We start from the raw sequence: 24,262 nt of genomic DNA, 5'->3' as shown, positions 1-24,262 counted from the left end.
CATCCTGGACACCAACAGTAACATCCGGCTTGGACTGCTTTCACATATCTAGGGTTAGTTTTGAAAGTTTTCGCTGTTACTTACTGGGGTATGCTGCAGAAACAACTCTATGCTGTAAACCAGTGATGGCTAAACTTGCCCCTCCAGCTGTTTTGGGACTACAACTCCCATCATCCCTAGCTAACAGGACCAGTGGTCAGGGATAATGGGAATTGTAGTCCCAAAACAGCTGGAGGGCCAAGTTTGGCCATCACTGCTGTAAACACATGGACTACCAAAATGTTAAACTTCCAAGTGTGCCATAGTCACCAACTAACACCACACTCCCAATTGCCCTACTTTCAAGAAGTCACGGGGCTGCATCCAGCTATGTCATACTCGTTGAAGATCCAATTAAAGTCTTGTCCACACACACCTGCTGAATGGGAGCAAATGTCAGCTGAGTTTTCTGTAGATTGGCGCTTGCTCCCATTCAATGGTAAAGAGCAGGTTCTCCCGGGGAAAGTGGTGGGGCAAACAGAAAACCGGTTGGATCCGTGCTTTCTAGGAATGAGACAAGCAAAAGTGTGCATGAGTCAATGCATTCAAGTTGGCCATACCCAATTAATTCAGTGGATCTACTCAACAGTGTGATTTAAGGGCCTTTTCAGTTGACCTAATCCTAACCCCCCCATTGCTTCTGTATCATCCTATCTGTGAAGATGGGCATTAGCCCCATAGCTGTCAACCATCCCTTATTTGGCGGGAAACTCCCTTATCCCAGTGCCATGTCCCTCTGCTGTCCCTTATTGATGATGTCCCTTAAATTTCCCGGGTTTCAAAGGAAGCAGCTCCTAACTGGGAAGGCTCCAACTGTGTTGCTTGGCTGTGTTGCTCACCCAATAAGGAGTCTAAGAACAACTAAGGGGTGGAGCTGGCATGCCTTGTGTCAATCAAATCAGCCGCGTTGCCTGGGGACTCGCCTTTGCTCAGCGCTTCCCAGCAGAGGTGACGGTGGTTTTCCTTGCTGCATCCCCTTTTCCGGGTTGCTGCGCTATGGGAACCACCATTTGAGGCTTCATTTGGCTGCTGGTTGACTAAAATCCCTTCTTTTGGCTGCTGGTCCCTTATTTTCGAGGCTGCTGGTCCCTTATTTTCAAATCTGTAAGTTGACAGCTATGATTAGCCCCCATATTCTACTAGCTTTTGAAAGGTGGAATTTTATTCAAAGGCTTCTGCGTCCCTTAAGACCAGCCATTCTCAACCTGTGGGTCCCCAGATGTTGTTAAACTACAACTCCCATCACCCCTAGGCCAGCAAGGCCAGAGCTCAGGGATGATGGGAGTTGTAGCCCAACAACATCTGGAGACCCACAGGTTGAGAACCGCTGCCTTAGACACTCTCTTATGCCAGCTCTTAGCACATAACACATGCATGCATTTATCCATGCTGGGAATCAGTCTTGTGAAACAGCAACTCCACAGCTTGGATAGTGACTGGGAGATGCAACTTTTACCACAAATGCATAGCAGAAGCCGCATTTACTGGCATTCTAATTAAGGAGGCGCTTTCTATACCCCTGATTGCAATAAGAAAAAAGGAATTGCATCAGAATGACAGTTTAGGGGGAAGTTACCAGTTGGTCGAAATTTTAACTAGGTCGAAATGTAATTGGGTCTCTGACCACACACAAAGCAGATGAGAGACTAGAGTTTTTTTAAATTTTTCTTTGAAAAGATGATATTTTACAATACATACAAAAATACTCTGAATATACATTATCTTTTTTCCCCCTCATTACAAAAACACAAGACAACACGTAATTTAAGATTTGTAAACAGTATTTGTTCCTAACACTTTTGGAGATTGATTTGAGAGTGGACAGCAAATTTTGGGAGATATTTTGGCAACATGAGTGCAGTGGTGTTAAATTGGGCAGTGTTGATTCTAGGCAAGTTATTCATAATAGTACGTTGTCCAGACTCCAGTAAAACTCAATATTCCAGCCCTGCCTGCATTCATAGTCACAGTTGACAAAAAATAGATAAACTAAAAAAGGCAGGTCAGGAATTTTTATATAATCTGGACAAGATACGAGCAATAGTTTTGAGATTTCAGCCAATAAAACTCACAATCCAAATTACTTGTGCTAAGGCCATACAGCAAAGCCTTCAGACCGTTCCAAAGTTCAAGTGTCAGAAATTATTCCAGACAATTCAGTATTGTGGCAGATTTAAGTTTTTGCTTGAATTTTATTTATTTTTTTAAAAAAACCCAGAGTGCAATCCAATTAAAACTGAACCACATTTAACTCTCATGGATTTCAAATAGGACAGGGAAGAGGAGCAGTGGGAGAAAGCCATGCTCAACTCTCATTGCGATCCATAGAGCATTTATGTTCTTAAACTATGGGTGGATTGTGTCCTAGGTTTTCGTTTTGTGGGCCTCCATGGGAAGCAGTTTTTATGGGACATGAGCACAGTGCATAGGTATAGGTGCCTAATTCTACAAATTTGCCTTTTAAAAGGAGAAGCACCCTTGACACACACAGAATCTCCTGTGCGTAAAATTATTCCAATCAATTTCACAAGAATCACCTAATTCATGAAACCTATCAGTTTAGTGGAGCGGTCTCCACCTTTCCACGCTGCTAAAACTGCTCGTGGGTTTCCTGATTAGAGCTGCCAACTGTGTAAAGAATATGTTTTAAGGGGGGAGATCCAGACTGCCTGTGCTACTGTGTAATCCAGTGGGAGTCCACCATAGCCAAGCTGTCTGCATGACACCCCTTTTGGGAAAAATAGGCACAAGACATTTTTTTTTGGGATTTTTATAACAAAAGACGTTTTCCACTCAAGACAAGACGAGACTTAAAATGAAGCTATGCATCCGCACAGTGAAGTAGACACAGTCCAAGGGAACAAATATCCAAATCACAGGCACACAGGGCCATGGATTTTGGGCAATAGCATCTTGGAATATATTTTTGGCAACAGTTCAGATGATGCAGCACCTGCAGAGTGAAATTTACAGAAGATTAAATCAGTTTAAACAAAGACAAGGTGCATTGCATTGCATTGCATTGCGCAATCCACTGAGCTCAGAACTTGGCTACACTCCACTTACCTGCGTGGCAGCTATCCATGATGTCAGGCATAGGACTTTCCCAACTGAGATCTTAGCTGGAGGTGCACCACCATTTAGCTGTGGCCCCTATCTCCCTGCTTTAAATCAGGGATAGGGCACCTTTTCCCCTCCCTCCCATCTCAAGGGCCACGTTCCCTGGGGGAATATCTGCCTGCAGAGACTGGAACAAGAGCCACCAAACACACATCTGCTCCCTGCCACACACACACATTCCTCTTCCACTCTCTTCCCTCCTTTCTTTCTCTCTCTCTCCCCCCTCCCTCCCAGGGCTGGATTTAGGTTTGACGAGGCCCTAAGCTACTGAAGGTAATGGGGCCCTTTTTATGTCCAGCTGTCCTTTGTCAACAACAAATTGTCACTGTTTTTTTTGTGTTGAATATATACTATATGGTAATTTACTAATAGGTATCTAAAGCTATCAAAATGAATAAATTATGTATGACATGAAATCAATCAGTAGGCATAAGACTCATGCCCATAATCTATGCTGCCTGATCATCCGTCTACAGGCACTCTTTAGTATTAGATAACAGGTACAACAGCTTGACCTACATTCAACTGTGCTGCACTGCAGCTGCATGCAATCAGCCCATGCAGAGTGTAAGCACTCTATATATAGGTAAAGGTAAAAGGACCCCTGACCAGACCAACTCTGGGGTTGCGGTGCTCATCTCGCTCTATAGGCCGAGGGAGCTGGCGTTTGTCCGCAGACAGCTTCTGGTTAAACCACAGAGCCTAGGATTTGCTGATCAGAAGGTCAGCGGTTCGAATCCCCGCAACGGGGTGAGCTCCCGTTGCTCAGTCCCTGCTCCTGCCAACCTAGCAGTTTGAAAGCACGTCAAAGTGCAAGTAGATAAAGAGGTACCACTCCGGCGGGAAGGTAAACAGCATTTCCGTGCGCTGATCTGGTTTGCCAGGAGTGGCTTAGTCATGCTGGCCACATGACCCGGAAGCTGTACGCCGGCTCCCTCAGCCAATAAAGCGAGATGAGCGCCGCAACCCCAGAGTCGGCCATGACTGGACCTAATGGTCAGGGGTCCCTTTACCTTTATACACACACACACACACACGTTTTAGTAGCCTAATCCATCAGTTAAGTCTGCATATAAGGTAAAGAATATTTCAGGCTTTGTTATAGCCCAAGACACACATCCTATTAGGGAATTTTAAAGAGAAGGCCTCTTGAGAAGAGAGATTTAAGAGATTTAGGATCAACACCCAGGGCAACTATAAACATGTGCAAAAGTGTCATACACAAACACACATATGGATGTTACTGAATCTGGGCACCTTTTCAGTTGCTTAGAATATTTTTTTCCAGGTAAGACCAACTGTTACAGCCCAATTAATATTTTAGAATGACATGTGAAACGAAATAATATTGCAGCAGCCATTAAAAACGCATTGCACTTAACATTGCCCGAAGAGGCGCCTGCTATCGGTTGAGTGTCAGCCTGATGGAGTTTTTGACAACACGGACTCCGCTTGCTGGAATTGGAGAGGATGAATCTGGTAACTCTTTACTGGAAAGCCGCTGCGAAAGGAAAACGGAAATCAGATGTGTGAAGCTGAGATTCCAGGAGTTCAGGTACAAAAAGACACATCCGTGGACCCTGGCACTGATCCTGCGCTGCTTTGTCTTTCACCTTCCAATGCTCAGCTTCTATTCTTCTTCTAAAATAATACAGCTGAGTGTTACAGTTTTTATATTTCAATATCAGGGTCTTTTAACACTGATTTAACCCCATGAATTTAACCCCTAGACTAGGAAGCGAAGCTCTAGAGGGGCTGAAATTTGGGATTTGAACATGCATATCACCAAAAGCAAATATTTGGCACTAATTTTTAGGGGTAAAGAAAATAAGTGGATGTCAAGTAAATATTTAAGGCCTTTAGGCCATAGGAACTATAGCTCCATTTCTGGTTCTTCTTTTAAACTAAGGGGCCTAGAAGTCTTTCAAGCTAAACCCCTAGCACAGCTACTATATGGGACTCAGATTTGGACTGTTAACCACCTTAGCACTTTGGAAGCTGTTCAATCAAAGTTTCTAAGGCAGTTTTTTTATATACCGCCATGCATCCCAAACTCATCATTGCGACTGGAGGCAAGTCTCCCTTCAGTAGAAGTACGGACTTGGCAAAGAACTCTTAACTTCTGGCTCCGCCTAAACTCAAATCCCCCCCGTTTGCTATCCCTAGTACTTCAAGACTCCCATAAAAGTGCCTGGCTTAAAACCGTCTATCAAAAACTTCACTCTTGTGGCCTATCCCCACAAAACCTACTCACTTTGGGCCCCATTAAAGCAAACAGTCTAACTGGTCAACGTCTAAAAGATATCGAGCATCAGAACAACCTGGACACTATAAGGAAATTCTGCGCTTTCCAATTTCTTGGGCCCCATATCTGCACAAACTTATTATCCCAAAATACAGACGCGCTTTTGCACTTGCAAGATTGGATGTTTTGCCACCTGCGGTACTTGAGGGTCGATTCCAAAAGATCCCGCCTGAGAAACATCTTTGCCCCTGTGGAGATGGTAGCACCGAAACAGCGGCACACGTCCTCCTGTCCTGTACTCTCTACAAAGACCTGAGGAACGAGATCATCACCCCACTTGTACTAACCATCCCAGGGCGCTCAACCACTGCCACAATGTCCTTTCTTCCATCAGATCAAAATGAGCAGATAACAGCAAAGGTTGCTAGGTTCATAGCAGGGGCAATCAGAATAAGGGCCACTAACTGACCGCTGATTCAGGACTTTAAATTGTGCTTTTATATCAAATTTCCTTTTCTGCGCATACTGGCTAATGTGAATCAAGTTATCTCTCTCTCTCTCTAAGGGGGCTCATACAGTACCTGTGATCTTAATGTGCCAGAGGTTGGAACCAGTGTGGTGTCTCCGAGGCTGCGCTAAAGGGACCAGAAGAAGAAGAACCTAGTCAGTATTTAAAGACAATGAACAGTGAATTACAGCCAGAAGCAGATAAGTCTGTAATGTTGTGCAATTACTATCCCCCAACATGCAACTTCAAAATCTTGAAGCACAGAACAAGGCATGCCCACTCCAAAGGAATAAGAGTGGACTTTGGATTAAGACTGCAGCCTCATAGCAACCATGAAGGATATGGAGACACCATTAAGGTGAAATCTGTCTGGAAGCCATGTGAAATAGCCTTTTACAGCATTCCTAAGACTTATCACAGCTACAATAGAAAGTGTTGTTGTTGTTTAGTCGTGTCCGACTCTTTGTGACCCCATGGACCAGATCACGCCAGGCACTCCTGTCTTCCACTGCCTCCCGCAGTTTGGTCAAACTCATGCTGGTAGCTTCGAGAACAGTATCCAACCATCTCGTCCTCTGTCGTCCCCTTCTCCTTGTGCCCTCAACCTTTCCCAGCATCAGGGTCTTTTCCAGGGAGTCTTCTCTTCTCATGAGGTGGCCAAAGTCTTGGAGCCTCAGCTTCCGGATCTGTCCTTCCAGTGAGCACTCAGGGCTGATTTCCTTCAGAATGGAGAGATTTGATCTTCTTGCAGTCCATGGGACTCTCAAGAATCTCCCCCAGCACCATAATTCAAAAGCATCAATTCTTCGGCGATCAGCCTTCTTTATGGTCCATCTGTCACTTCCATACATCACTACTGGGAAAACCATAGCTTTAACTATACGGACCTTTGTTGGCAAGGTGATGTCTCTGCTTTTTAAGATGCTGTCTGGGTTTGTCATTGTTTTTCTCCCAAGATAAAATAGAAAGTGTTTCTCCCTATCCATCCAGTCCTTTCGGCTCTATAGCTACTACACAAAAGTGGAAAAGGTTGGAGGCTCCTTCAAGGCAGCAAACACAAGTCGTGTTAAAATCTGCTTCTGGAGCCCTTCAGGCAAGTTGTGTTACTTATGCTGTAAAAATCTGTTAACGGCCTCTGCGAAGTCTGAACGGAGTTGAGTATTCAGAAGCCAGGATCCTTCCCTCCCTACCCCTATGCATGCTTCCGTTGGTTTGAGGCTGCAATCCTAGGCATTGTTTCAACATCTGTCATGTAACATCAGGCCACTCTGACCAGGTACTTGCCGTTCCTACATCTTTCAGCCGTTTGAACCCGTCTTGCAAGGCAGGTGCGTGACCTCTCTTGTTCACGGAAATGTTCTTCACGCTTGCAGAAGCCACTCCATCCGGATGCTGGTGGTGGTTATGGGCAGTTGTGGGAGCCACATCTGGCTCTACAGCCTTAGAGATACTGTAGGCGCTTGGAGAAGGTGCAGCCATGTTATCTGCAACTGTGGAATCCGGCACTGCAAAAAAGAAGAATCTTTTAAAGTTTTTAACTTATGGATTTCCAACAAAGAACTCTCGCCAATGCCTTCTTCTGCCACAGTGCAGTTATGGTTCGAATATATGTTTTTTAAACAACTGAATGTTTTAATTCCTTTTTTTTTAATGAATGTATTGTTTAAACTTTATTTTGCAAACCACCCTGGGATCTTAATGGATGAAGGATAGTAGCGGAAATGACGCGGGAGGCTGCAGTTACGAGTTACTGGGCTCTGCAGCCACAGCGGGTGCTGTGATTCTCCAGAGGTTTGAGTTCACCCCTGGAGGCACAACTCCATTGTCTCTTGAGACAGACGGGTCTCATGATCATGAATAGATGATTTTTCAGATTTTAGACACAGTACGTGGACCAACTACTGGAATGGACAAACCTTGAGAAGACATCAAAGGCTGAAGGACGTTCGGTGGCTTCTCTCTGTTAGTAGAGATGGTGGTACTTCGAAAGACAGCATTCCTGTGTAAAGCAGGAATAAGGGTAAGGATAATTCCCTGGGTAAGGAACATGTCTTGACATGTGTTATGCTCTATAGGTCTGGCACAACGTCACCATAAAAACCACTTCTGTTCAAATAAATAGAGACAAAAGATTTTGCTGTAAGTCAGTTCAGTTAACATTAAGCAGATTAAGAACGTAAGAAAAGGCTGCTGGATCAGGCCATAGGACCATCTAAAGTGGCACTCTACTCTCACAATAAGTCAATGCCTCTGGGAAGCTTGCAATCAGGAACTGAATGCAACAGCACTCTCCACACCTGAGATTGCAGGCAACTGGTATTCAAAGGCATCTTGCCTCTGACAGTCGAGACAGATTTAAAAGGCAGCATAGACCCGAGTCTTTACAGCGGTAGAATAATCCAACATGGCTCAAACACACAGAGCTACAGAATCTCCAGAGCTGATCTGTGTGTCCGCCATGAAACAAGCTGAATTCTTAATGGAAACAAGACCCTGGGTGAGTGCCTGGAATCTTGCTACCGCTTGGCAGAAGATTGTGTGTAACAATAGGAAGAATCTGGCCTTGGGGAAATGAACTCAAAATTGATGGACCCAGCGCCAGGCATTCTCAAATGCAGGAGCGGCTGCAGCAGTCTCTTGCAACAATGGCCCCCCCATAGTCTTGTGGCACCTTAAAGGTAAAGGTACCCCTGACCGTTAGGTCCAGTCGCAGACGACTCTGGGGTTGCAGCGCTCATCTCACTTTATTGGCCGAGGGAGCCACGTACAGCTTCCAGGTCATGTGGCCAGAATGACTAAGCCAGTTCTGGCGAACCAGAGCAGTGCACGGAAACGCCGTTTACCTTCCCGTCAGAGTGGTACCTATTTATCTACTTGCACTTTGACATGCTTTCGAACTGCTAGGTGGGCAGGAGCAGGGACCGAGCGACGGGACATCACCCCATCATGGGGATTCGAACTGCTGACCTTCTGATTGGCAAACCCTAGGCTCTGTGGTTTAGACCACAGTGCCACCCGCGACCTTAAAGACTAGCAAATACAGTGCAAGCTTTCATGGACTCAAGTCCTCTTTGCCAGATGCAAGTGGCTGAGCATTCCTGGGTTTTAAGACAGAAGCGAGGCTTTGAAAATGGTACAAGCATTGACATTTTTTAAAAAGGTAAAAGACCCATGGATGGTGAAGTCCAGTCAGAGGTGACTATGGGATTGCTGTTGGCATGCATGCAACAAAGGAAACGGGGGCAATTGGCAGGCCCACCAGCTGGCTCCAGCCCACCAGCCGGTGTGCCGGGCAAACTCCAGTCCTTGGTGCAGCATGAATCTGTGACCTGAGCTTCAGAAGCTAGGGCACGCTACTCAGAGAGTAAAAGCTGCGCAAACAGAAGTGGCAGGAGAGGCTGTGTGAGCATATTTACAAGCAGTTTATTCAGCGTACATCAGGACAAAAGGAAACATGTCTGATCTCCTTCGTGTCCAAAGCAAGACAGCTAAAGCAAAAGCTATACACAAATGGAAGTTCCCAGCAAGCTGTGTTGGAGTGTAAACAGGCATGTGACATGCAACAATCATGCCTGTTCCTTAAGGCGGAACGGAATATCCCAACAGTTGCGGCGCTCATCTCACTTCAGGCCGAGGGAGCCAGCGTTTTTCCACAGACAGCTTTCTGGGTCATGTGGCCAGCAGGACTAAGCCGCTTCTGGAGCAACGGAAAGCTACTTCCAAGCTAGGGAGGAGGTGGGGTTGCGGGCTTCACGCCCCTCCCCACACTCGTGGGGGCTGGCTCCAGCCCCACGCGATAGCAGGGAATCCTTGGCCGCGTCATAGCCCGTGCCAGCCAATTGGGGCGTGGCCTCGCCTACTTAGGCCCCCCCTCTTTTCCTTGCTGCAGCTGACCTGGATTCCAGGGGGCATGGCCTTGTCCTAAGCCTAAGGAGGTGTGGGCCCACAGCACGCCACCGCGCGGTGACCCCGGGGGGAGGTCCTAGTTGACGTGCCTCAGCAGGACTCCTCCCACTGGTGGTTAACCCTTACTGGCCTTCAAGCCGGTTAGTTGTTAGGACCAATGCCTAAGCCAATACCGCTCAATTCCTGTAATCAATAAAGTTGTGGCCTAATTTGAGCCATTAACTCGAATTCTTGTGTCCTGTGTCTGTATTTCCATGGGGGGAGACGGGAACTCGCCACGCAACATTGATGCAGCAACACAGAACGTATTAAGACAATGCCCACCTTTCAGATTCTTTCGAAGAACTGCTGCTGGGTTTTGCCACGCTGCTGAAAGGTGGAAGAGCCCTGGATTGTGTCCCAACGCCTACGTCCCTGTACCTGCCCAAGCAGCTGTCGTCCGCAGATGTGTTTCTCAACACAGGTCCACCAATGTTTTGGCTTATGTCTGGCATACTCTGTTGAGAAAAACTGACTTAAGTTCGCAGACCTGCAACTAAAGGGTTTGTTTTTTTAATAAAAATAAAACGGAAAGTCCAGAATTTGGGCTCACCTTTTTTCTCTTCTGCAAGACGTCTGCAGGCAAGTAATTGTGGAGCTGTTTCTTCCTCACGTGAGCAGCTTCGATCTTCATGCCTTCTTTCAACAGGCTGATATTATTCGCCTGCCGATAAACTTAAGGCAGGAGAAAGAAGGTCAAGCAGATCAAGGAAGGCTGCACAGCGAAGTGAGCTGCTGCTTATTCTGCTGCAGCGACAGCCTCCTCCATTCACAGCCCATGCAAGCTCTGCCCCACAGAGAAGTACACTGTGGGGCTTACAGAACAGGTGCACAGATGAAGGCATGCCCTGGTAGTTTGGCTACCAAGCTGTTCAAATAGCTCTTAGGGGGCACCACTGCCTTTTAAACCTGACATCAGGAGCTAAGAGCTAAGGGAGAGAATCAGCACAGACGGCGATTTATTGGTTTATTGATTTTATTGGTAGGGTGGGGACTGTGACTGCTCACTAGGGTATATCAGAAGTCAAAATAAGAGAGCCCAGTGTGGCCCGGGAAACTGCAGAGGGTGGGGAAGAACTGTTCAGTTCTCCATCGAAGCACAGCTTGGGTAGCTACTTAGAATGTTAAGGCATCACACAGAATCCCAGCAAGTAGCAGCACTGGAAGGTGGGAGGTGAAAGCTTTAAGCTTAGCACGGTGTATTTTGAGAACGCACTGACCCTCCCGCCACCCTCCAGTATTCCAGTGCTTCCAAGAGCAGATCTGTCATGTTCAGTGTAAACAGAACTGATTAGATGTTATTTAATGGGCTAAGGGGGAATACCCGCAATCAAGGAGGTTGCAGAGGCACAATAGTTAGGTGGCATTAAGGAATGAGCGACTTTCCAGCACTAGATTAGCCAAGATGGTGCCCTCTGGCTTCCAGTTCCCATCAGCCCCAGCCAGCATTCCCTTTGATCTGGGACAACAGGTGTTGTAATAGTTACAGGTAGGTCTGCCGTAGTTGAAACAAAATAAAAAAAATCCTTCCAGTAGCGCCTTAGAGACCAACTAAGTTTGTTACTGGCATGAGCTTTCGTGTCTTCAGATACCACAGCATCTGGAGGGCACCATGTTGGCTACCCCTGCTCTAGGGCCTTTTCTTTCAAAAGGAGATGAAGAAGCAAAGTTTTTCTGAGCACAGAGGATTATACTGTTATGTTGCAAAGAGAGTTGCTGGATGGTTAGCAAGCAATGCTTCTTTCTCATATTTCACAAGACTAAGCACATAACCTCATCAGAAGGCTTGTCGATGTCAACACACACACACACACACACACACACGGGGACAGTGGGAGCAAAGCTTCCAACTACCATCAGAACTTGATTCTAGTATAGGCACTAATTTATACCAAAGTGAGGCAACCCTTTGGGAAACAGGCAAGCAACCTTAGCCCGTCCAGAGGCAAGACTTTCACCAAGAAGAGAAGGAGTTTGTTTACCTGTGTCCGTGAACGACTGGATATCGTAGGTCAAGTCAACGCAGACACTCTCTGCATTCTCCGCTTTCTTAAAAATTATCCCCAGAAACCATACAGACACAAAGTCGCTCCTGAAGGGAAAGTTCCAGAACAGCATATGAACTGAAAGGACTGGCGAGATGTCAGCAAAGTTGCCAAGGAAAACCGGCATGATGTTTCAGTAATATTGAGGCAGGGCAGAGAGCTCCAGGTGACACACAGGAAAGGGCTACACTGCAAGGCTCTGAACCGCTATGCTTCTCTTGTTACCCTATTGCAGGGACAGGGCACTAACAGACGTGAGAATCAGCTGGCAGATACTCAATTCTTCCTCTACCTACCAAGCAGTTCTGCAAAATGCATTCCCCAGGCAGTAGTTTACTGTCCCCTGCCTCCTTTCTGGCTCAGGAAAAGCCAGGCTGCAGGGAAGGAATAGCCAGTAATCGGGGATTTGTTGGCACTCATGTTCATATCGGCCATAGCTGTCAATGTTTTCCTTTTTTTAAGGGAAATTCCCTTATTCCAAATAGGATTCCTTGCAAGAAAAGAGAAAAGTTGACAGCTATGATATCGGCTAATCTTTCTCTGAAAAACTCCCTTCCAAGGACTCCTCAAGGGAATCTGTTCTTGCCATCACAACAAGAAGTTTACACCCCAATGCCGCTACATTTTCACGGGCTCAAGTAGCCAACGAAGCATCAACTCACTCTTTGAATTTTTCCTTACTCCCTGGGAAGGACTGCGGATTCACTTGGGCGATTGCAATACATTCATTCCGTTCCATGTTTCCAACAAGCACGCGGATTTTCGATTCTACCAGGCCGACCCTAAAAACACAAACACGAGAAAAATATGCAAAATGAAGTTTCAGTTAACAGTTTTACTGAAGGCTGCCCGATTTACTTCTAACCACCAACTGAAGGGTGACACCACGTGGCCCAATGGGTGTACTGCAACAAACCAAAGTTTTAAGACTGGACCAGGAGGTGCACGTTTTTGATTTACAGGCAACTCCAATTTATGCAGGGGTTACGTTCCAAGGCACCGCATATTTAAGTGACATCACATGTATCTGAAAAAGCCTGCAAGCACCCCACCCAGTCCCCTTTTGTAATGTTTTCGGACTGCTTCTGGGTTCAGCGTGATGCGTGTGTGGCCATGCCTGTATTGTTTTACAGTGGTACCTCAGGTTACATACGCTTCAGGTTACAGACTCCGCTAACCCAGAAATAGTACCTCGGGTTAAGAACTTTGCTTCAGGATGAGAACAGAAATCGTGCTCTGGGGGCGCGGCGGCAGCGGGAGGCCCCATTAGCTAAAGTGGTGCTTCAGGTTAAGAACAGTTTCAGGTTGAGAACGGAGCTCTGGAATGAATTAAGTACTTAACCCGAGGTACCACTGTATTTATGTAAGCTGGGCGCCCCAACTCTCATACTCAAGGCAACTTAGAAATAAAAAATCAAAGCATGTTCAAAGGAACCCCAATAATAAACCAAACAGTAGTGAGGTTTTTGCTTTGTTTGAAAGCACCATAAAGGCTGCAGGTCTGAGACCTCTGTGCATTTTACTCTGAGCTGAGCACTTGAATGCAAGTTATTGGCACAGTCATCAGATGTCCTGCCATTCTAGGGTAAGAAGCTCTGACGGACAGGGCATGTCTCCAGCCTATTACCCCTGTTCACCCCCTCCCCAAATCATATTATCATCACATTGAAAATCTAACATCCAGAGTTTTCAGAGACTTACCATTCCAAATGGTGTTCTTCAGTTGAGGAACTGGCAGTCAACACAATGTAATGCCTGGAAACGTAAAGCAATGCTAATGTGATCTTTTTTCAACCATTTTAATAAAAGGCCTTTCCAAAGCGCTAGACAACTTTCACGTCCTCTTCAGCCTTTCTCCCATTTCTTCTGTAAGGAGAAGCCTATCCCCACATATTTCCAATGGCTTAAAGGTAAAGGGACCCCTGACCATTAGGTCCAGTCGTGGCTGACTCTGGGGTTGCGGCGCTCATCTCGCTTTATTGGCCGAGGGAGCCAGCGTTTGTCCGCAGACAGCTTCCGGGTCATGTGGCCAGCATGACTAAGCCGCTTCTGGTGAACCAGAGCAGCGCACAGAACCTGCGTCCCAATGGCTTACAGGTCAACATCTCTTCCCATTTCTGGCCTAGTTGCTTGGATCAATTTAATGCTTAAGAAGAGTTTAAAGCTTCTACCAAGGGGAAGGTCTGTAAGAAGAATGGCTGTGGGATTACGGAGTTTCTTTTATTTTAGCAGAATAAAATTGGTAATTAGGGCTGGGCATACATATCTCAGTTCTGACAAAAAAAAGTTTTTCCTTCCAGTAGCACCTTAAAGACCAACTAAGTTAGTTCTTGGTATGAGCTTTCGTGTGCATGCACACTTCTTCAGATACACTGAAACAGAAGTTGCCAGATCCTTCTATATAGTGAGAAGGTGGGGAGGGGTATTACTCAGAAGGGTGGTGGGAATGGGTGATTGGCAGATAGCTGTGATGAGCCTGTTGACGACTCTTAACGACTGCAATAGGTCTTACAGGAAAAAGCAAGGGGTGAGAAGGTGAAAAATGGCTTTGTCATGTATAATGAGATAAGAATCCAATGTCTTTGTTCAGACCAGGTCTCTCCATGGTTTTAAGTTTGGTAATGAGTTGCAATTCAGCAGCTTCTCTTTCCAGTCTATTTCTGAAATTCCTTTGTAGTAAAACAGCTACTTTGAGATCTTGTATAGAATGTCCTGGGAGATTGAAGTGTTATCCTACTGGTTTCTCTGTCTTGTGATTCTTGATGTCCGATTTATGTCCATTTATTCTTTGGCGTAAGGTTTGGCCTGTTTGTCCAATATAGAGAGCTGAAGGACACTGTTGGCATTTGATGGCAATTTTTTTGTTTTGACTATGGCAGACCAACACGGCTACCTTTCTGTAACTGCATCTCAGTTCTGGTATGACTTCATCGGCTCCCAGTCCATCTGAGCACAATTTTAAGTGCCAGTTTAAATCTTTGAAGGGCCCTAAGCGGCTTGGGGAACCAGGACGCGGGTGGTGCTGTGGGTTAAACCACAGAGTTTAGGACTTGCCGATCAGAAGGTCGGCGGTTCGAATCCCCGCGACGGGGTGACCTTCTGTTGCTCGGTCCCTGCTCCTGCCAACCTAACAGTTCAAAAGCACGTCAAATTGCAAGTAGATAAATAGGTACCGCTCCTGCGGGAAGGTAAATGGCATTTCCGTGTGCTGCTCTGGTTCGCCAGAAGCGGCTTAGTCATGCTGGCCACATGACCTGGAAGCTGTCTGTGGACAAACGCTGGCTCCCTCGGCCAAGAAAGCGAGATAAGCGCCGCAACCCCAGAGTTGTTCACGACTGGACCTAATGGTCAGGGGTCCCTTTACCTTTAAGCGGCTTGGGACCTGGGTACCTAAAAGATCACATCCTCCAACATGAACCTGCCAGAGTACATATTAAGGCCTTCCTCTAAGGCAGGGGTCAGCAAAGTTTTTCAGCAGGGGGGGCGGTCCACTGTCCCTCAGACCTTGTCGGGGGCTGGAAAAGTCCCCCCCCCAAAATGAACGAATTCCTATGCCCCACGAATAACACAGAGATGCATTTTAAATAAAAGGACACATTCTACTAAAAACACGCTGATTCCCGGACCATCCGCGAACCAGATTTAGAAGGCAATTGGGCCGGATCCGGCCCCTGGGCCTTAGTTTGCCTACCCATGCTCTAAGGCCCTCCACCATCAGAGGCAAGTGGGTGACTACCAGAAACAAGGAATCTTTGTTGTGGTTCCTTGCCTCTGCAACACCTTCCCCTAGGGAGGGCTGCCCGGTAACAAGCTTGTACTTTTTTTCACAGAAGAATTTTTACCTGCTCTGCTGGGAAGTTATTGTTATTCTGATCTTACGTTGTTTTAAAACTTGTGTAAGCTCTGCCAGCTACAACTGCTTCAATAGGGGCTTTGAAAGCCCGGGTACTCTCACATACTTGTACTTTTGAAAGAAGTTGGACGGCTCAAGCAGCTTTGACCAGTCTGATTTCCCTTGAAGAATCTCGTCTGTAACCACAAGACCTGCACAGACACAAAACCACAATGTAAGTGCTTTTGTTATAAAGCTTTTGCAGATCTTCTGAGTTGGGTGGCCTTGGGGTGCCTTCACAGAACTGGAACTGGGGGAGCACAAGTTGGGAAAGGGAACTCAAAGGCTACTTGGCTCAACTCACAGCACTGAGACTAAGGGGGGAAATTGCAAACCATAGAGACACCCAGATGACACCCAGCTCTACTCCTCTTTCTAATCAGAACCAGTGAAGGCGGTGAAGGTCCTGCGTGAGTGTCTGGAGGAGGTTGGAGGATGGATGGCAGCTAACCAATTAAGGTTGAATCCTGACAAGACAGAAGTACTGTTTTGGGGGGACAGGAGGTAGGCAGGTGTGGAGGAAGCCCTGGTCCAGAATGGGGTAACTGTGCCCCTGAAGGACCAGGTGCGCAGCCTGGGAGTCATTTTGGACTCACAGCTGTCCATGGATGCACAGGTCAATTCTGTGTCCAGGGCAGCTGTTTACCAGCTTCATCTGGTACGCAGGCTGAGACCCTAGCTGGCCATAGACTGTCTCGCCAGAGTGCTGCATGCTCTAGTTATCTTCTGCTTGGACTACTGCAATGCGCTCTATCTAACCTTTGAAGGTGACCCAGAAACTGCAATTAATCCAGAATGTGGCAGCTAGACTGGTGACTGAGAGTGGCCGTCGGGATCACATAACACCGGTCCTGAGAGATCTGCATTGGCTCCCAGTAGGTTTCCGAGCACAATTCAAAGTGTTGGTGCTGACCTTTCAAGCCCTAAACAGCCTTGGTCCTGTATACCTGAAGGACTGTCTCCACCCCAATCGTTCAGCTCAGACACTGAGGTCCAGCTCCGAGGGCCTTCTGGCGGTTCCCTTGTGAGAAATGAGGTTACAGGGAACCAGACAGAGGGCCTTCTCGGTAGTGGCACCCGCCCTGTGGAATGCCCTCCCTACAGATGTGAAGGAAATAAGCAGCTATCCTATCTTTAAAAGACATCTGAAGGCAGCCCTGTTTAGGGAAGTTTTTAATATTTAATGCTGTATTGTTTTTAACACTCGATTGGGAGCTGCCCAGAGTGGCTGGGGAAACTCAGCCAGATGGGCGGGGTATAAATAATAAATTATTATTATTATATCAAGTCTTATGCAATCAAGAACCAGATACATCTCTTTTGGCCATAAGTATCCTCTTCCAGACAGTGCCCTTCCCACTTCCAACTTCTCCTTCTGTTCCCACTATCATAGAATCATAGAATTGTAGCACTGGAAGGGACCCGAGGGTCATCTAGTCCAACCCTCTGCAATGCAGGAACCTTAGCAAAAGCATCCATGGCAGATGGCCACTCAACCTTTACCTCAAAGGAAGGAGAGTCCACTACTTCCCGAGGGAGGTTGACCCTCATCAGCCTGCATCTATGGTCTCTGGGAGAACCACACACTGCTAGCTCAAAAGTGTTTATACCCCACCATTTGGGAATATATATCAAGGTGGCTTACCGTATTTGAATTCTTCTACCATTACCGCTCTGGTTGAAGTCGACACATTATACGTGGAGTTCTGTTGTGGATACGCTGGGGTGATGATGGGCATCAGGTGATACCTGTCTGATGGATTTACCTGTGGCAGGTGAAGGATTATAAGAACGTAAGAGCCCTGCTGGGTCAGACCAAGGCCCCATCTAGTCCAGCATCTTGTTCTTACAATGGCTGAACAGAGGCCCATGCGAAGCCTCTAAGCAGGACACAAGGGCAACAGCGCTCTCCCCAGTCATGATCTCAAGCAACAGGCATTCAGAAGCATACCAGTGTTTTTTCACAGCCATAGTAGTCACTGAAAGCCTAATCTCTGGTGTGTGTATCTGATTCCCTGTTATGCCATCAGAGTTAAACTATAGAATTTGCTACCACAAGTTGCAGTTTATATTGTGTATTTTGGATTCTCATTTTGTATTATTACGCTGTGAACCGCCCTGTGATCTTCGGATGAAGGTCGGTATACAGATTCAATGACTTAATTAGTTAGTTGATAACACAGTACAGATGGCCTCCAACTCAACGTTTTATTATTCTTATTACTACTACAAACATTATGTGCACTTCATCCTAAGGTCCCAGGGCAGGTCACAACAATGAAGACACATTAATATGAAAATACAGTATTACACAATGTTAAAAACGGTTTAAGCGACACAATGGAACTGCCCCATCTTCTCTTCTCCCCTCATGCCCCCCAAATCCATTTCCAGGTTCCCCCAACCCTCTGGAACAATTTTGGAGGGGAATTTCTGTTGTGCTGCTTAAAAACACTGCACTAGTGGAACTGTTTAGCTGGATACCCTATAAAAGGTAGGCAGGTGTATAGCCTCAGAATTTATAACCAAGCGGGGCATATTATTCCTGAACTTTGCATTCCACTCCACCTTGCTTCCTGTTTCGTAGGGGCAAGGGAATGTCTCTCCCCCAACCCCAGCAACTGTGCCTCTGGGTGAAGCAGATGATGATGGTGATGATGATGATGATGATGATGATGATGATAATAATAATAATAATAATAATAATATTTCATTTACCGTATTTTTTGCTCTACAACTCACTAAAAAGTAAGGGAAAATATGTGTGCGTCTTATGGAGCAAATGCAGGCTGCGCAGCTATCCCAGAAGCCAGAACAGCAAGAGGGATTGCTGCTTTCACTGCGCAGCGATCCCTCTTGCTGTTCTGGCTTCTGAGATTCAGAATATTTTTTTTCTTGTTTTCCTCCTCCAAAAACTAGGTGCGTCTTGTGGTCTGGTGCGTCTTATAGAGCGAAAAATACGGTATATGCCGCCCTCCCCAGCTGAAGCTGGGCTCAGAGCGGCTAACAACAGTAAAAGTAATACAGCATTCTAAAATCAATTCATTCTAAAATCAATTCAAAATCAAATTAATGGCAACCATTGGGCTAGAGTTCTGTGAGGATTACCAAAGGAGAGATTTATGTTGTCCCATAGAATGCAATGCCTCTCAGTAAGGACACCTTTGTCAGGTGGCAGGCTTGTCAAAGCTGCTGCTGGTGTCCTGGAGAATCAAGAGGGCTCAGTATGGGTCAGTTCTCCTCCCCCCCCCGACTAAAAGAGCAGCAACACTCTCACAAGGCTGCTACCACTGACGCCGGGGGATACAGGATGGTTTTCAAGGCAATGTGCTCTACGAACCCTGGGGTCCCAGGCCGGCAAGTTGAGGTTGCTCTCTTCGGGCTCTTTCAACAAGACTGGATTGGGCCATTCCCTGAAAAGAGAGCAGGTGAGCGAAACCAAGTGCATACCGCCGTCTAGAAAGCTGCATGTCAGTTATCCATATCGGTGAAGACATCCGCAGGTAATGCCTGTACAGTGGTACCTCGGGTTACAGACGCTTCAGGTTACAGAAACAGTACCCCGGGTTAAGAAATTTGCTTCAGGATGAGAACAGAAATCACGCAGCAGCGGCGCAGCAGCAGCAGCAGGCCCCATTAGCTAAAGTGGTGCTTCAGGTTAAGAACAGTTTCAGGTTAAGAACGGACCTCCAGAACAAATTAAGTTCTTAACCCGAGGTACCATTTTACTGCGCTTTTGTATTCGTTGGAAGCTGCCCAGAGGTGGCTGAGGCAACCAGTCAGATGGGTGGGGCACAATTTGCTTGTCTGTTTATTACATGCAGAAAATCTTAAGTATAAAGTGCAAATACATTTGTAAGAGTGGTATTATTTACAACATGGGAACACCAATTAGGCCAAGGGTCATACTGTTCGAATGAAGTTCAAAGAACTGTGAGCACCTTTGAATTCAAGCATTCACATTTCCCTGTAAAGTTGGCTGGGGGTGGGTGGGGTGGAGGGCAGGGAAGACGAAATGGTTCGTAGTACCTCTGGTTGCGAATGGGATCCGTTCCGGAGGCCTGTTCACAACCTGAAAAGAATGCAACCCGCGTCCGCATCTGTGCACGCGCGGGTCGTAATTTGCCACTTCTGCGCATGTGCGTGACATTGTTTTCCATGTCCGCGCATGCACAAGTGGCAAAACCCGGAAGTAACCCTTTCCGGTACTTCCGGATCGCCGTGGGACGCAAAGTGAAAACGCGCAACCTGAAGCAAACGTAACATGAGGTATGACTGTACAGCCATAAGACCTGCTCCCAATTGCTCCTCAGGCCGCTGTTGCACGTTCCTTCCAAGGGAGGTACAAAGGGCAGCAACACAAAGGGCCTTTTCAGTGGTGGCTCCCTGGCTGGGAAAGACTCTCTGAAGGGTGGGTGTGCCTGGTGCTATCATTATCGTAAGACAAGCCTGCTGAATCAGGCCAATGGCTCACCCAGTGATAGCCTTGTCCTCTGTGAATTTCTCAAATCCACTTTTAAAGCAAGCCATGTTGGTGGCTATCAAGACCTCCCCTGGGAGCAAATTCCATAGTTTTAACTACCCTATTTTTCGCCCTATAGGACGCACTTTTCCCCCTCCAAAAATGAAGGGGAAATGTGTGTGCGTCCTATGGGGCGAATGCAGGCTTTCGCTGAAGCCTGGAGAGAGAGAGGGGTCGTTGCGCACCGACCCCTCTCGCTCTCCAGGCTTCAGGAAGCTATCCGCAAGCCTTGGGAGCCTGGCAGGAGTTCCCACTGGGCTCCCAAGGCTTGCGGATAGCAGCCTGTTCTGGGGGCTGGGGGGGAAATAAATTTTTTTTCTTTATTCCCCCCCAAAAAACTAGGTGCGTCCTATGGGCTGGTGCGCCCTATAGGGTGAAAAATACAGTATATGTTGTGAGAAGAAGCACTCTCTTTTATCTGTCGACATTTAGGCAACCAGGTGAACATATTCTTGTTTTCTCAGGCAGCCTGCTGTAGTGTTAAAGTCTTTTAGTACGGCGGCATAGGAATAGTCTTATTTATAAAAAATATGTACAGACCACCATTTCATGTAAAAAATATTAATGAAGGGGTAATATTAAATATTAACAAAAACCAGAAAACCATACAGTAAAATCATTTAAAAGTTGAAAACAGACATCAATTAACCATTGTGGAAATATGTAGTTTTAATCGCCTGCAATAGGAAACTTTCTAGCAGGTGTTTAAAAGTTAAAAGCAAAATGTGCCTGCTAAATCTTTATTGGCAGAGTATTCCACAATACGGGGCCGATGACGTTTAAAACTATTTCTTGCTCTTATCAGGTGAGGGTTTTTAAAATTTATCCTATTGCAAGTGACCATTGTTTTACTTCAAGACACTTTATATAGGAAGCAGCAGATAAATTTTGTGGCAATAAAAAGCCACCCTTGTCCTACTGGGGCAGTGATGGCCAAACGTGGCCCTCCAACTGTTTTGGGACTACAATTCCCATCATCCCTGACCACTGGTCCTATTAGCTAGGGATGATGGGAGTTGTAGTTCCAAAACAGATGGAAGGCCAAGTTTGGCCATCACTGTTCTAGGGTAAGGGAAAGGCCAACTGGGAGTTAATTTTAGGGAGGCGTTCACATAGCACTCTCAGGAGTACACTTTATTTATGCTGTTTGCGTGCCTGAAGACATACAAGACAATGCACAATATCAACAACTCGGAATCTGAAAGCACACTTCTAAACAAAACAGCAGCGGAGACACTCAGGGGGCGTTCCTGGCCAGGAAAACATTTTGATGGCAGCAGAAAGGTGCATTTACTGAAGGCAAGTTACTTAAAAGTCTGTGGGGTGGATTCCAAGGGCACCCCATTCCGAAACGCACAATTTCATGGTTACAGTGGTACCTCAAGTTACCGTATTTTTTGCTCTACAAGACTCACTTTTTCCCTCCTAAAAAGTAAGGGGGAATGTGTGTGCGTCTTATGGAGCGAATGCAGGCTGCGCAGCTATCCCAGAAGCCAGAACAGCAAGAGGGATTGCTGCGCAGTGATCCCTCTTTCTGTTCTGGCTTCTGGGATTCAGAATATTTTTTTTCTTGTTTTCCTCCTCCAAAAACTAGATGCGTCTTATGGTCTGGTGTGTCTTATAGAGCGAAAAATACGGTACATACGCTTCAGGTTACAGACTCTGCTAACCCAGAAATAGTGCTTCAGGTTAAGAACTTTGCTTCAGGATGAGAACAGAAATCGTACTCCGGTGGCACGGCAGCAGCAGGAGGCCCCATTAGCTAAAGTGGTGCTTCAGGTTAAGAACAGTTTCAGGTTAAGAACGGACCTCCGGAACGAATTAAGTACTTAACCCGAGGTACCACTGTACTTTACTTGCCAGTGGTAACTGAGTGGCAACATCCTGCCAGCCCCAGATCTGATCTGTGTTCTTCCTAGTTATAATCTAGTTCATATACGATCTGTGAATTGTGACGGCTGGCCAGATACTTACCACCTGGAGAAAACCAGGAAGAATTTATGAACCAGCGTCGAGGCCAATGCATTTGGATACAGCTGACACGTCCTCGCCACCAACATGGCCCAAGAAACACCACCAAGAAATCCCAGCATATTTGAATAAATCCCACGCCCTAAAAGGCAGACATTTGTCACTTCAGATTTCCCAAGCGTTTCAGATAGTTTCAGGTTAGCAGAGGGCAAAACTAGTGCTTAAATACGCAGCAGAGCAACTATATAATCTCCCCCCCCCAAAAAAGGGGGGCTAGGAGCCTTAGAAAAAGCAATCACAGCAATGCGTATTTAATTTTAGTTCCGATTTGGATTCAAATGCATGATTTGCTTTTGAAACAGCTCCCCCTTGTGGTGCCTATTGCCCTTCCATCAAAATTTAAGCGTGATACATCTACGTTATGGGACACGGGTGGTGCTGTGGGTTAAACCACTGTGGTGCTTGGGCTTGCTGATCGAAAGGTCGCGGTTTGAATCCCCACGACGGGGTGAGCTCCCGTTGCTTGGTCCCTGCTCCTGCCAACCTAGCAGTTCAAAAGCACATCAAAGTGCAAGTAGATAAATAGGTACCGCTTCAGCGGGAAGGTAAACGGCGTTTCCGTGCGCTGCTCTGGTTTGCCAGAAGTGGCTTAGTCATGCTGGCCACATGACCCGGAAACACTGTCTGTGGACAAACGCCGGCTCCTCGGCCTGTAGAGCGAGATGAGCACTGCCAGCCCAGAGTCGTCTGCGACTGGACCTAATGGTCAGGCGTACCTTTAAAAGGTAAAGGGACCCCTGACCATTAGGTCCAGTTGTGACCGACTCTGGGGTTGCGGCGCTCATCTCGCTTTATTGGCTGAGGGAGCCGGCATATAGCTTCTGGGTCATGTGGCCAGCATGACTAAGCCGCTTCTGGCAAACCAGAGCAGCGCACGGAAACGCCGTTTACCTTCCCACCGGAGTGGTACCTATTTATCTCCTTGCACTTTGACGTGCTTTCGAACTGCTAGGTTGGCAGGACCAGGGACCGAGCAACGGGAGCTCACCCCGTCGCAGGGATTCAAACCGCTGACCTTCTGATCAGCAAGTCCTAGGCTCTGTGGTTTAATCCACAGCGCCACCCGCGTCCCTAGGCGTACCTTTACCTTTATGTTAATCCCTTCTACTTCTTATTATTATCATTATTATCATTATTTGCTGAATTTATATACTGCTCTATACTCAAGAGGTCTCAGCAACCTGCCCAGCAATGGTCTAATGATGTACACGACAACAGCTGCATGCAAGTCAGAGGCAGATCTGCAAGGTGACTCCACACTGCTGATCTGCACATCCCTAAAAGGGGAGCAAATGACTAGCATTTGACAGGCCAGCTTGGGAGCAGCAGTAGCAGCAGCAGCAGCAGCTTTGGCATGGTTCAGGATTCCCCAACAACGAAGAAGAGGAGCGGGCAACTTAAAGGAGTTAAATGCATGCAAAGAACTCGCTGAAAACAACATGCATTTTACAACAGGGGATTTTATGGTACAACTGTACCGAAGCCATGTTCTACTAACTATGCGGTAATTTCTGTGAACTCTGATCATATTTCCAGTTACAGTTAGAGACCTGGTCTGAACAAAGACATTGGATTCTTATCTCATTATACATGACAAAGCCATTTTTCACCTTCTCACCCCTTGCTTTTTCCTGTAAGACCTATCGCAGTTGTTAAGAGTCGTCAACAGGCTCATCACAGCTATCTGCCAATCACCCATTCCCACCACCCTTCTGAGTAATACCCCTCCCCACCTTCTCACTATATAGAGGGATCTGGCAACTTCTGTTTCAAGTGTATCTGAAGAAGTGTGCATGCACACGAAAGCTCATACCAAGAACTAACTTAGTTGGTCTTTAAGGTGCTACTGGAAGGAAAATTTTTTTTTGTTCTGATCATATTGTTACACTCTACCCAATTTTCATGTTGTTTGGGC

The 24,262-nt window shown here is 46.5% G+C and overlaps 1 protein-coding gene across 3 annotated transcripts in view; it reads right to left on the bottom strand.

The window, feature by feature from the left end:
• Nucleotides 1–1,547: 1,547 nt before the first annotated feature.
• Nucleotides 1,548–24,262, bottom strand: part of PAPOLG (poly(A) polymerase gamma) — a 41,573-nt gene continuing 18,858 nt past the window's right edge. Inside the window, exons 9-22 of one of the 3 annotated variants that reach the window (XM_053383698.1) lie at nt 22,291–22,429; nt 19,135–19,207; nt 17,440–17,560; nt 15,862–15,946; nt 13,604–13,657; nt 12,565–12,684; nt 11,840–11,949; nt 10,411–10,532; nt 10,143–10,315; nt 7,829–7,911; nt 7,197–7,417; nt 5,986–6,039; nt 4,542–4,660; nt 1,548–2,992 (exon numbers count right to left, since the gene is read on the bottom strand). In XM_053383698.1, the coding sequence (XP_053239673.1) occupies nt 4,562–4,660; nt 5,986–6,039; nt 7,197–7,417; nt 7,829–7,911; nt 10,143–10,315; nt 10,411–10,532; nt 11,840–11,949; nt 12,565–12,684; nt 13,604–13,657; nt 15,862–15,946; nt 17,440–17,560; nt 19,135–19,207; nt 22,291–22,429 (1,454 nt within the window). In that variant the 3' untranslated portion in view covers nt 1,548–2,992; nt 4,542–4,561. Of the gene's footprint in view, nt 2,993–4,264; nt 4,661–5,985; nt 6,040–7,196; nt 7,418–7,828; nt 7,912–10,142; nt 10,316–10,410; nt 10,533–11,839; nt 11,950–12,564; nt 12,685–13,603; nt 13,658–15,861; nt 15,947–17,439; nt 17,561–19,134; nt 19,208–22,286; nt 22,430–24,262 lie in introns of those variants that run through there. The other 2 variants (XM_053383697.1, XM_053383699.1) reach the window with 2 other exon arrangements.

The sequence above is a fragment of the Podarcis raffonei genome, chromosome 3 (genome assembly GCF_027172205.1).
Source record: "Podarcis raffonei isolate rPodRaf1 chromosome 3, rPodRaf1.pri, whole genome shotgun sequence".
In the NCBI taxonomy this organism is placed as follows: Eukaryota; Metazoa; Chordata; class Lepidosauria; order Squamata; family Lacertidae; genus Podarcis; species Podarcis raffonei.
The sequence above is the reverse complement of the archived record's forward strand: the minus strand, read 5'-3'. Positions and strand labels throughout refer to the sequence as shown.